Source organism: Urocitellus parryii, chromosome 15 (genome assembly GCF_045843805.1).
Source record: "Urocitellus parryii isolate mUroPar1 chromosome 15, mUroPar1.hap1, whole genome shotgun sequence".
NCBI classification, from domain to species: Eukaryota; Metazoa; Chordata; class Mammalia; order Rodentia; family Sciuridae; genus Urocitellus; species Urocitellus parryii.
The window spans coordinates 33,486,851-33,499,197 of NC_135545.1; the positions used below are offsets into that span (position 1 = coordinate 33,486,851).

General features: G+C 44.3%; 1 protein-coding gene across 3 annotated transcripts; it reads left to right on the plus strand.

The window, feature by feature from the left end:
* The first annotated feature begins 4,193 nt into the window (after nucleotides 1-4,193).
* On the plus strand, nucleotides 4,194-11,886 carry Arl2bp (ARF like GTPase 2 binding protein). Of its 3 annotated transcripts, XM_077792993.1 has the most exons (7): nucleotides 4,195-4,557; nucleotides 4,789-4,954; nucleotides 5,557-5,618; nucleotides 8,820-8,926; nucleotides 9,931-10,016; nucleotides 10,401-10,497; nucleotides 11,203-11,886. In XM_077792993.1, the coding sequence occupies exons 2-7, from the start codon at nucleotides 4,950-4,952 to the stop codon at nucleotides 11,302-11,304; spliced, it is 459 nt and encodes a 152-aa protein (XP_077649119.1). In that variant the 5' UTR covers nucleotides 4,195-4,557; nucleotides 4,789-4,949; the 3' UTR covers nucleotides 11,305-11,886. The 3 variants fall into 3 exon arrangements, with proteins under 3 accessions (XP_026251430.2, XP_077649119.1, XP_026251431.1); XM_026395645.2 differs by lacking the exon at nucleotides 4,789-4,954 and having other exon boundaries at nucleotides 4,194-4,557; XM_026395646.2 differs by having other exon boundaries at nucleotides 4,195-4,954.
* The last annotated feature ends 461 nt before the right edge of the window (nucleotides 11,887-12,347 follow it).

Genomic DNA, 12,347 nt, shown 5'->3' on the forward strand with positions numbered 1-12,347 from the left:
TAGGTAGCTAGGTGAACAGCAGTGCAGGCTAAGGCCCTACCTAAAGAGAAAAGGAGCTCAGGGCCTTGGAGATCTGAAGGAGATCGCATCACTAATAAGAAAGGAAGCAAATACACAGAATAGTACGTTCTGCTCCAGTGTTGGAAAGGTCAGGGGGCTGCATAAAGGCCGTGTTAAGGAATTTGTATTTTTTCTAAGTGTAGTAAGAAACAAAGAAGTTTAAGCTTGGAAGTACCATGATAAATTCTAAAAGATGACTTTGGCTTCTATTTGGAAAATTGAATGGAAGGGTGGGGTGGAGATAGAGAAGCAAAAATTGGAAATAGTAGGACAAGTAAACTCTGAAATAGCCCAACAGAAAGGTAAAGGTGGATTGTAAAAACAATGGAGAAAGAAAAACCAACGGAATTAACAGTTTGTCAGAAATGATGGAGCCTATCAGCTTTCTAGAGAATCTATCCTTGAACTTTATTCCTAAAGCGGTCTACTTTTGCAATTCTTAGCTTCTATACCATAAAACAAAAGGACTTCAATTTTAAGTTGATTAAACCATCCAGAATGAAAACGAAGTTGTAACCTTAAAGCTACTTCAAAAGGAAAGACTATATGTTCCACACACAAAAAAAACTTGGAATTGACAAGCTATGTGGAACCGAGTAAACAGGAGGTCCATATTCTGCGCTGAAAGTACATACTTACAGAGAAATTAAAGGCTAGATTTTTGCTGCTGATACATCGTTACCAAGGAGAAAAAAAAAAAAATAGTTTTGGCATTTCTCTCATGACTCATTGGAGAAATCCAGAGTTCCCGCCAAGAGAAATTTTAGTGAATTGCCTTCTTTTTTGAATGATGGAAAGCAGGAGAAAATTGTGCCAGTTGCAGAGTGCCAGGAAACAATGATTCAATCATAGAAACAGAAAATTTTACCAGTAGAAAATGACTTTTGCATGAATTTCAACCATCTTGAATGTATGTCTATGAAAACAAACTTCCCAACCACGATCAGCTTTTTCCAAGATTGTCCACTTTTCTTCTTTTGCTGTATATTCACTTAAAAATATTCTTAATCTAATCCACGAAGGATTTAAGAAATGATGGATAATTAGTGGAAAACACCGTTTAATATTTTCAAGACAATCCGTAATTTTTTTTCTTTCAGGTGGGAAAAAGACCACCATACTGTTTCAGCAGGAAAAATAAAATCATTCTGATTTCCAAGGGTATGTTTAATGACCCAGAGATTAAAGACTATATTGTACGATGATTGATGCAGTTCCTTTGAAGTGGGACTGGACCTATGTCCTGCTAAGCCCTCATTTCCCATCTGTGAAATGGAGATAATATCTCATAGGGTTACTCCCACCCCCACCCCCACCCCCGTTTCAAATATTTCAATAGGAAACAGGTATTTATAAATGTTTAGTACACTGTCTAGCACATGCCTGAGAAGTGGGTGACTAGTTCTTTATCCCCTTTTGTTCCTAGAGCCAGGGATGATGAAATGAATTGAAAGATGGCTACAAATTCTTTGGCATTTTTCCAATATCAAGAAATGAGCTGGTTTTTTTTTTTTAATCTTTATTTTTTTAATGGAGTGCTGAGGATCGAACCCAGCACCTCGCATGTGCTAGGCTAGTGCTCTACCGCTGAGCTCCAGCCCCAAGAAATTAGGTTTTTGTGCCTATAATCCCAGTAGCTTGGGAGGATGAGGCCAGAAAATTGGACGTTCAAAGCCAGCCTCAACAACTTAGCGAGGCCCTGAACAACTTCGTGAGAATGCTGTCTCAAAATACAAAACAAAATGGGCTGGGGATGTGTGGTTACGCACTGCTGGGTTCACTCCCTGGTACCAAAAATAAATGAGGTTGAAGCCAGGTGTGGTGGAGGATGCCTGTTATCCCAGCTACTCAGGAGGCAGGCAGGGGGCAGGGAAGGACCACGTATATATGAGACGGAGTTCAAGAACAGCCTGGGCAAAATAGTAAGACCCCCATCTCAAAAAAAAAAAAAAGAAAGAAAAAGAAATGAGGTTTATAGCATGGGGATATGGCTCAGTGATAGATCACTTATCTAGCATGTGCAAGTCCCTAGGTTCAATCCCCAACACCAGAAAAAAAGAAAAATGAGGTTTATGTCCATTTCCCCTAAATCAGGATGGGCTCAGCATCTGTTTGACCAGTGGGAATAATACTGTGCCGTTCTCCGGTACCAGTTCTTTTGAGTGACTAGTGGCTTCCACTTCCTGTCTCTAATACTTGCCTTTAGAACCAGCCACCACAGTGTGAGGAAAACCAAGCAGCCCAGTTAGATCCACAGGAAGAGGAACTGAGACCCTCTAGTCCATGGCTAGCATCCACATCTGAGCTCCTGGACAAAAGCCACAGCTAACTGCCAGCCACATGAACGGGCTCCTTGGAAGAAGCTTCTCTGGCTCCACTGCAGCCACCCCAGCTGACACCATGAGGGACAAACAGAGGACATGAACAGGTAACCAGAACAGACAAAATCAAACATTATTCTTTCCTGACCCCATGATTTAGGAAGGGTGGGAAGTTCATTGTTCCAGACATAAGTATGCTAGGTAGAAGAAGTAGGTGGTAGGACCTTTGAGGAGTCTCCTGTGAGCTGTCTGACCAGTGCTTTATGGAAAAAATCTCAGTTCCAAAAAAAAAAAAAAAAAAATTTCCCCCAGCACTGGGCATTGAACTCAGGGTTTTATGCATGATAGAAGAAGTCTCTATTCCTAAACTACATCCTCAGCCCTTTTTAAATTTTATTTTGAAACAGGATCTTACTTAGTTACCCAGCTGGCTGGAACTTTCCATTCTCCATCCTCATTCTCATGGACTACCCAGCCCAGCTCAGCTAGTCTTTTTGGAAGCCTATCCAAAAAGTTTAGCACCTGGTGCTAAACTAAGTATCCTGAGATTAGATCTCACCCAAGACAACTGTGTCTTTGTGACTAAATTTAGTTTTAGATCCTAAGGTATATCTATGTCCATTCAAAGATGTCTGCTAATTCATTCAGGATAATCATCTGACCCTCAATTCACACAGTAATCCCTCTAGTTCCATACCACACATTTGGCCAAAAGGTAATCATGCAATCAAAGAAACATAATGCTGAATGGTCCAATCAAGAGAAATCAGCTCCAGGAAATCCTTTCTCAAAGTTTTGCTATTATGGAGCAAGGGTCTCTCTTTTATTTTACTTTATTTGGTGCTGAGAATGAACTCAGTGCCTCACACATGCTAGGCAAGGGCTTTACCTCTAAGCCACAACCCCAGCCCAATTTTTTTTTTAAATTTTTTAGTTGTAGTTAGACACAATATTTTATATCTTTATTTTTATGTGGTGCTGAGGATCGAACCCAGGGCCTCGCACATGCTAGGCAAGAGCTCTACTGCTGAGCCACAATCCAGCCCCAGTTGTCTTATTTCTGATTGTGTTGTTCAGGTGGTTCTGTCAACTTTTGTTTTGCAGTATTAGCCAGGGAGCTACTTACTATCTAATAATCTTTATGTGAAGATTATGGTGTAAATTTTGATATTCACTTCCTGCACTGGGGTCTGTTTCCACGGGAAGCAAGGGATACCTTTCTTACAAATATGACTTATGCATCATCTGGTTCAAGATTGGCACTCAAGTGCTTTGGCCATTTAAAAGCATGCTTTCAAACTGGGCATGGTGGCACGTGCCTGTGAGCTACTCAGGAGGCTGAAGCAGAAGGATGGCAAGTTTGAGGCCAGGCTCTGCAACTTAGCGAAACCCTATCTCAAAATTAAAAACAAAAACACAAACAAACAAAAGGCTGGCGATGTACTGTTTAGTGGTAGAGCACCCATGGGCTCAATCCTCGGTAACGTTTAAAACGAAAGTATCACACACTTTCAGCTACTTAATCTTCTCAAACACCCTGTCAGGCCGCTTTGTCCCCAAGTTGCAAGTGAGAAAACCAAAGTTCTTGGCTTCGAGTCCTTAATCCATAAAAGGCGAACCACCCGAAACCTGGCCGCCACACAGCGCGCGACCACAGCGGCGACTCCCCGCAGGTCCACGTCGGCCCAGCATCCCTCGCGACCTTCCTTTTCCCAGACTCCTTCTCCCTGTTTTGCCCCACCCCTGTCGGGGACGCGGCCTGTGATTGGCTGTCCGAGCCCGCGGGGCGGCGAAGGTTGCGGTGACCCTGGTAACGGGAGGCGGGGCGCGGGGCGCTGGTCGGTAACCGACGTCTGGACCCGAGGCGGCGGCGGCGGCGGAGCGGCCTCGCTGTGCGAGGAGGCCCGGCTGGCGCGAGGCCGCAGCCAGGAGCCCGAGGCCGGGCCTCGCGCTGAGCCGTCTGGGCCGTGGGCTGCCTGCGGCCTGGGCGGCGAGGCCTCCTCCCGGCTGGCGGGCCGCCGTGCCCTCGATGCGGGTGTGGGCTCCGCGGAGCAGGACGGAGGCTGGGCCCGGGCCGCGGGCGGGATAGGAGGCCGACAGGCCCGCTCGCCCGCGCAGGTGGATGCGGCGCCGCGGCGATGGACGCCCTAGAGGAAGAGAGCTTCTCGCTGTCCTTGTGAGTGACGCCGGCAGCGCTCCGGCTGCGGAAGGCCGCGGCTCTGTGAAGCGGGAGACCTCGGGTCGGTGTCGCGGTGGGGACAGCCGAGGCTCTGCTCCATTAAGCGGTCTCCGCTGTGCGGCTTCTGCGGCCGCTGAGCCAGCAACTTTAGGTCCCGGGAGACAGGCGTGCGGGGGCGGTGTCACCGAGTATCAGCGTCTCCATCACAATCCCTCGCCTGAACCTTAGGCGTCAGCAAAACCTAGGGGACTTGAGCTGCCAGGGCTGACCGCGGGTCAGAGGACCTCCACCACCACCTCCCTCCCCCAGCGACTCCTGTCTGCTCCCCTGTAGACCACGATTTCCCTGGCGCCTGGTTCACGCTGCGTAGGTGCGGCGTGGTGGCCAAGATGCGGTGAGTAGGTCCCTCGGGGAATAAAGGTGGAGGTGCCTGGAGATAGCCCGTGGCTCCCCTTATTTGTCCCTTTTATAACTCACTGTCATATCGGGTTTTATAAAAGTGGAGCCATTGCATTTCATTAGTGTTTTTTTCTTCTGTTTCGGTTTGATAGGCAGTAATCAACTAATATTTAATTCCTGAAGCCGAGTGATGGAAACTCGTTTTACTATTCTTTTTTCTCTTGCACATGTTGGAAAATGTCCGTTAAAACATTTTTAAGGGGCTGGGGTTGCGGCTCAGCGGTAAAGTGCTCGCCTAGCACATGCGAGACCCTGTGTTCAATCCTTAGCACCACATACAAATAAATAAAATAAAGGTATTGTGTCCAACTGCAACTAAAAAATAAATATTAAAATTTGGGGGGGGTGTGCTGGGGATGTGGCTCAAGGGGTAGTGAGCTCGCCTGGCATGCATGCAGCCCGGGTTCGACCCTCAGCACCACATACAAAAACAAAGATGTTGTGTCCACCGAAAACTAAAAAAATAAATAAATATTTTTAAAAAAATTTTTTTAATTAATGATTTGAACCAACACATAATCCTGGCATATTTTTCAGCTCCTCTGCATCCGATGCAGAATTTGATGCTGTGGTTGGATATCTAGAGGACATTATCATGGGTAAGTTTCCATGCCACAACCTCATCTGTGCTCTTTAGTTCTCAGACCCTTATTTTTAAGGACATTGACATCAATTTGAAGAGTTGATTTTTTTAAAAAGAGAAGACATCAAGTTACATGTAAATTTCAGTGTTTCTCAGTGCAATACTAACTGAGTCTTACTGGGATTTGTCTTAGAAACCTAATACTCCTTAAAACAACTAATTAGTATTGGTGGGTTCTAAGGGCACAGTGGCACCCACCTGTAATCCCATCAGCTTCAGAGGCTGAGGTAGGAGGATGATGAGTGCAAAGCCAGCCTCAGAAACTTAGCAAGGCCCTAAGCAGCTTAGAGAGAGGCCCTGTCTCAAAATAAAATGGGCTGGGGATGTGGCTCAGTGTTTAAGTGCCCCTGGGTTCATTCCCTCGTATATAAAAAAAAAAAAAAGAATAGGTGGGCTCTTGGGGAGAGAGAAATGAGACCCTTAATATTTGGAGACCTGAATCTATGAGCATGACTAGCCATGCTTATCTTTTTAGTTAGATGAACAACACCTTCAGCACGTGCTTGTACCAGATCAACTAGAACAAAAACAAAATAAATTTAAATGTCACCAGATTCAAAGACCTATACAATATGCTCACACCTAATTAATGTCAAGGCTGCTTAAACCCCAAATATCAAGTGATTGTCATGGGATTTGATTTTCACAAAAGCCTGGCTAGGAACCTGCACATTTGTTCCCAGGAAAATCATATATGTATTTAGTCAGAGAGTTCAATCCTGGGTATTCTCTTGTCTTCTCTTGAGAGGTGAGGGGCATCTGCATCCTGCCTTTGAGGTATGTATCTTTACTATCCTTCATTAAATCTTTGTTTGTGTCGTTCTTTAGACATTTCCTGAAATTCTTTTCAGTTCTGTTTTTCGAACCTGCACAGCCAGGCACAGTGGCACACCTGTAATTCCAGCAAAGAGACAGGAGAATCAGAAATTGAGGCTAGCCATAGTAACTTAGTGAGACCCTGTTTCCAAATAAAAACTAGAAAGGGCTAGGGATATAGCTCAGTGGTAATGCACCTCTGGGTTCAGTCCCCAGTACCAAAATAAAAAGAACCCACTTGTGCCGAGTTTAAGTCCCATTGCCTCCTTACAGGGACTTTCTCCTCAACCCCTGTCTAGTGACACTAATTACCATAGATTTGGGGACCTAGAGAGATATAGTCAGGTAATGGGGCATCTAGAAGGAGCTCTTGGCAAAGCTTCAGAAACTATTGGAGCATCCAGTGTTTCACAAATAGGAGTAAGAGTAATTTTGGTTTTTTAGGTAGTTTTTAGTTTTCACACTATAAAACAGAACATAAAACCATAACTAGGGCTTGGGTTGTGGCTCAGGGGTGGAGCACTTGCCTACCATGTATGGGGCACTTGGTTCAATCATCAGCACCATATAAAAAAAGAAAATAAAGATATTGTGTCCATCTATAACTGGAAGATAAATATTTAAAAAAAAAAAAACAACAACCATAACCATACACACAAATGTCCATGAAGAAAATAAGGTGTTAGGCTTCAGCTGGATTTCTAGTTTCCTGAGTTTTGTGTTCGTATTTGTGGATTCATTTGGCATCCATTAATCCTGCTAAGTAATACCAATAGTAACAGGCTGCAAAGTTTTAAAACAGACATTGTCTATTGACTTGAGTTTTTTTTAGAAGTAGGAAAAGATGGTTAATTGGTGTTATTAATAGGCCATATAGCTTAATCTAGTTTAGTCTGAAAATCACCGACCAATTTTTTTTTTTGGTGTGTGTGTGTGTGTGTGTGTGTGTTGCTAGGGATTGAACCCAGGGCTTTGTGCGTGCAAGACAAGCACTCTACTAATTGAGCTATATCCCCAGCCCACTGATCAGTTTTTTGAACCTTCGGTTCCTATAAAGCTTTGTGCCCTTAATTCCTAAATATAGACATTTCACTTTGCATTAAGCTCTTCCATGAGGACTTGAGGATTTCTGGGGAAGACTGAAATCTGTTCAGTTCTTTTCCCTATTATGGGCACTATCTGCTAGGAGAAAATGAGCCTTCTGCAGGCACAGGGTATTTATCAAGTCTGGATCCTTTCTTGAAGCTTTCCTTTTATTTTTTAAAATAATATTCTTTTCAGTTGCTAAAATTCCCTATTCCCTAACATGAAGTATTTGCTGTGAACTAATCTCTTTATTTGCATGAATTTTTATTCAAACTCCACCCAGCCACCCTACAAGACAGATGAAGAAATTGAGGTTTAAAGAAATTAAGTAACTTGTCCAAGGTTGCACAGGTAGCAAGTGGTGGCAGTAGGATTTGAACTCAGGCAGTCTGGCTTCTGTTGTTTCCACACTTTTAACTGCTACACTGTTTTCAACACTGCTTTTAAAATTATATAAAGAGAGAGGCTTGTTGCCATTAGGTCTGAAGTCCTGCAGTTTGAGAATGGACCTTCTGTATGCCCAATAAGCTTTTATGATTTCTTAAAGATAAGAGAGACAGAGACAATTTGTTCCTTTACAGACAAGGAGTATAAGGGAGTTCCCAAGCCATCCCATGGGGGTGTGTTTAAAACAAACTGACAGAAGGTGGTGACATTTGAACAGAAGTGTGGACATACTTAAAATCATCAAACTGAATGGTTAAAACAGCTGGGCACTGTGGTGCACGCCTGTAATCTAGTGGCTTGGGAGGCTGAGACAGATCTAATTGAAAGCCAGCCTCAGCAATGGCAAGGCACTGAACAACTCAGTGAGACCCTGTCTCTAAATACAATGCAAAATAGGGCTGGGGATGTGGCTCAGTGGTAAAGTGCCCCTGAGTTCAATCCCCACTATCCCTACTCCCCCCCAAAAAAAAACTTAACACCATAAATTTTATATATCTTACCACAGTTTTTTTTTTTAAAGCCAGGCTTTGTGGCTCACACCTATAATATCAGCTTCTTGGGAAGCTGAGGATGGTAAGTTCAAGGCCAGCCTGGGCAAGTTAGCAAGATCTGTCTAAAAAGGGTTGGGGTTTAACCCCAAGCACCACAAAATAAAATAAGAGTGATTGGTTTTTTACAAGTGAGTGTCCTATTTAACCCCTCTTAAAACATTAGCTGTTAAGAAAGCAGTACTGTTGCCATCTCATAGATCAGAGTGGCTGGTAAAAAAATCCATTAAAAATAATACATTCCTCCCTCTGTGGTTCAGATGACGAGTTCCAGTTATTACAGAGAAACTTCATGGACAAGTACTACCAGGAGTTTGAAGATACAGAAGAGAATAAACTCATCTACACACCCATTTTTAACGAATATGTGAGTGAATTCTTGTTTCTCCTACCAGGAGATTAGGGTTTCTTTAAAACTCAAATTCAGAATCAAAAGACATTGAAATTTGCTTTTAAAATAACGCCAGCAGAAACCTGCCAGGAATTCTGATTAGAATCTGGTTTGGTTCACCTTCCTCCACCCAGCTCTTAGGGCTGTTTTCCAAAAGGCTTTCAGGTGGTATTTGACAAACTTTCAACTTGTGATTTAAAAGATGTTGGGCTTTGCCATAATCCTGCTTTCGATTGTAATATGTGAGTTCACATACCTTGATCTGGTTCCTCTAAAGTTTTCAGTCATATACGCATGACTATTAAGTAAAAGAGAAAACAGGAGCTAGGGGTGTGGCCCACTGGTAGGCACTTATCTAGCATGTCCAGTGCCCTGGGTTCAATCCCCGGCAGCACTGCCAGGAAAAAAAAAAAAAGTGAAAAGAGGCCAAGATCACTCTTACAAGGTGATAGGAACACCAAGACCAGAACCTGGGGACCTCAGCTTTTTGCCCTTGGCTCTTTATACTGTACCCTGAGGCTTCTCACAGCCTCTAAGAATAGGTTTGAGCCTTGAGGACTTTATTTTCTAAACACAGAATCATGGCATAATCTAGGAAACTGGCTCAGCAGGAGCCAGGACTCCTCCCCAGTGCTTGTTGTGTGCTCTGTCTGCACAGATTCCATCTACACAGGAAGACCATTAACTTCCTGTCCTCCTGCACTGAGGAGTGGGAGCTGTGCTCTGCCTGACTCCACCAGGGTTAGAGCAGCCTCCTGTTAATGGCATAACTACCTGCAAGTGCCCCTTGGCACCAGGAATCCCACGACCTAGCCAGGACAGGAGCTGGGATTTGGTCCCCTTTGGTATCCCTGTCACTCAGCATAGAGCCTACACATAGAACAGGGTCTCAGGCGACACTGCCAAGGGCAGGAGATGGGTTTTCTGAAAACATGTCCTGCTTCTCTAAAGGTGGTCTGAGATCTTTTCCACTGTTGCAGATTTCTCTGGTGGAAAAATATATTGAAGAACAGCTGCTGGAGCGGATTCCTGGATTTAACATGGCGGCTTTCACAACTACATTACAGTGAGTTGAGTGTGACTGTAGGTTTTTATGTTTCTTTCCTTTCTCCTTCCCTAGACTGGGGGTGAAGTGGAAAGTGTGCCTTTTTTATTTAAGAGAAAACCTTCAGTGGGCTCTGGATGTGAAGTCAATACTTCTGCACAAAATCTTTTTTTTTTTTTTTTTTTTTTTTTAGAGAGAGAGAGAATTTTTTAATATTTATTTCTTAGTTTTCGGCGGACATAACATCTTTATTTGTATGTGGTGCTGAGGATCGAACCCAGCGCCACGCGCATGCCAGGCGAGCGCGCTACTGCTTGAGTCACATCCCCAGCCCTCTGCACAAAATCTTGAAGTGACATGTGTCTGGCCATTCATTCCTGAAGCCACCACCCTTTGCTTTTCCAGGCACCATAAAGATGAAGTAGCTGGTGACATATTTGACATGCTGCTCACATTTACGGATTTTCTGGCTTTTAAAGAAATGTTTCTGGACTACAGAGCAGTAAGTTATGACTGCCTCTTTATCTAGCCACCCTGAACCATTTAGGAAGTTCCAGCTGGAAACCATCTCCCACGTTGCCCTGATCATTGCCCCTTAAAGCTGGCCAGTATCAGTAGAGCGGCTCACATAGTGTGACAGTGGAGGGAGCTGGTAACCACTGGCCAGACTATGTTTTGTTTATTTGTTTGTTTGTTTGTTTGTTTTGGCACTGGGGAATGAACCCAGGGGCCCTTGACCACTGAGCCGCATCCCCAGCCCTTTATGAATTTTATTTAGAAACATGGTCTCCCTAAGTTGCTCAGGGCCTCACCAAGTTTCTGAGGCTGGCTTTGAACTCACAATCCTCCCACCTCAGCCTCCTGAGCTTCTGGGATTACAGGCCTGAACCGACTGGCCAGAGCCTTTTCATGTTTGGCTGAAACAGAACCTTAGAGACCCTAAATAAGCAGGAAAAAACCAAAGCACTGGTCTAATCCTGTCTTAATGTAGGCTCTTTATAAGAAAAATATTTTCCAGTGAAGAGGGGAGCATTTTTAAAGAGTGCCCAGGGCTGTAGTTGAGCAGAAATACAGAATAATCTGCTTTACATCCCTGTGCCCCCTCCCCGCCTCCCCCCACCCCCTCCCTGCACCACAGGCAGGGTCCTGAGCCAGAAAGGCTGCTTCCTGTTGCTTGCTCCTTGAAACTGTTTCCTTTTTCATGCAGGAAAAGGAAGGCCGGGGTCTGGACTTAAGCAGTGGCTTAGTGGTGACTTCATTGTGCAAATCATCCTCTATGCCAGCTTCCCAGAACAATCTGAGGCACTAGGTCCCATCTCCAGGCAATGAACAGGAACATTCTGGATGTCACCAGTCTGACAGACTCAGAGAGACTACAGCTAATGACGACAGAAGAGTCCATCTCAGAAAGACTCTGTTCTGCAGCCCTTGGTTTGTGTTAAGTATTGACAGGTCAGAAACAACATGACCGGACCTTTGGACCCACTTCTCCTGACAAGCCGTTTTGTATTAGTGTTCTTCCCCTCCCCACCTAGTCACCTCTCAGGTGCTTGGGTCAGGCCCCTCTGATCAGGCCCAGGTCAGCCATTCCACCTGGGAGCCCTTCCCTGGTACATATTGGTGTGCATAACCACAACCATGAACCCTCCTCTTCCCAGCAGGCTTTGCATGAGTCCTTTGTGCACTCACTGCTCTTTTTTACATGGGACATAGTTTCAGTCCTTCACCCTCAATGGGGTTTTTGTTTGGGAGTATTTATTTAGGGAGCTACTGGAGCCAGCTGCCTGTCCTGCGATTTCTGTGTCTCCTCTGATCCCAGCTTGTGCTGGCTGTGGGGTCAACCAAGAGAGATGTCCTTTACCTAAAAGCTTCGTGTGAAAGTCAACTCCCAGTCTTAACATACCTGGTCCTTGTAACACTGTCTTCTGTTGGTCCTGATATAGTCCCACTGTTTCTAGAAGTCTCTTTCAAGCATTATTTTTGAAAAATATTTTTATAGATGAATACTCAGGCAAACTTAGTGGATATGATCTTGGAACTTCCATGATTATCCACCTAAAGATCAAAGTATTATATGCTATGTGCTTTTTAGTCATTAGTGCTGTAAAGATAAAAATGCTTTTCATGTTGGTGCACCTGTTTCAGCAGCACCAGAGAATGTCTGCTGTGTGCTGGAACAGGCTGAAGCGACCCTGCGTCATGGCATGTCAGGTGTGCTGTGCATGTTGGCTTAAAACCTTTTCTGTGTAAGCCAGTTGTTTGGTTTTTTTATTAGGGTAGGTAAAGACTCTGCGATTTCTTCTTCCCGTCACAATCTCCTGCCAAGATGGTGTTCACTGGTCTAGCTCAGCA

Coding starts and splice junctions, on each gene's coding strand:
- Arl2bp (XM_026395645.2), top strand. CDS start 4,520: ATGGACGCCCTAGAGGAAGAGAGCTTCTCGCTGTCCTT. Junction 5,619..8,819: donor TCTAGAGGACATTATCATGG/GTAAGTTTCCAT, acceptor TCTGTGGTTCAG/ATGACGAGTTCCAGTTATTA. Junction 10,498..11,202: donor TGTTTCTGGACTACAGAGCA/GTAAGTTATGAC, acceptor TTTTTCATGCAG/GAAAAGGAAGGCCGGGGTCT.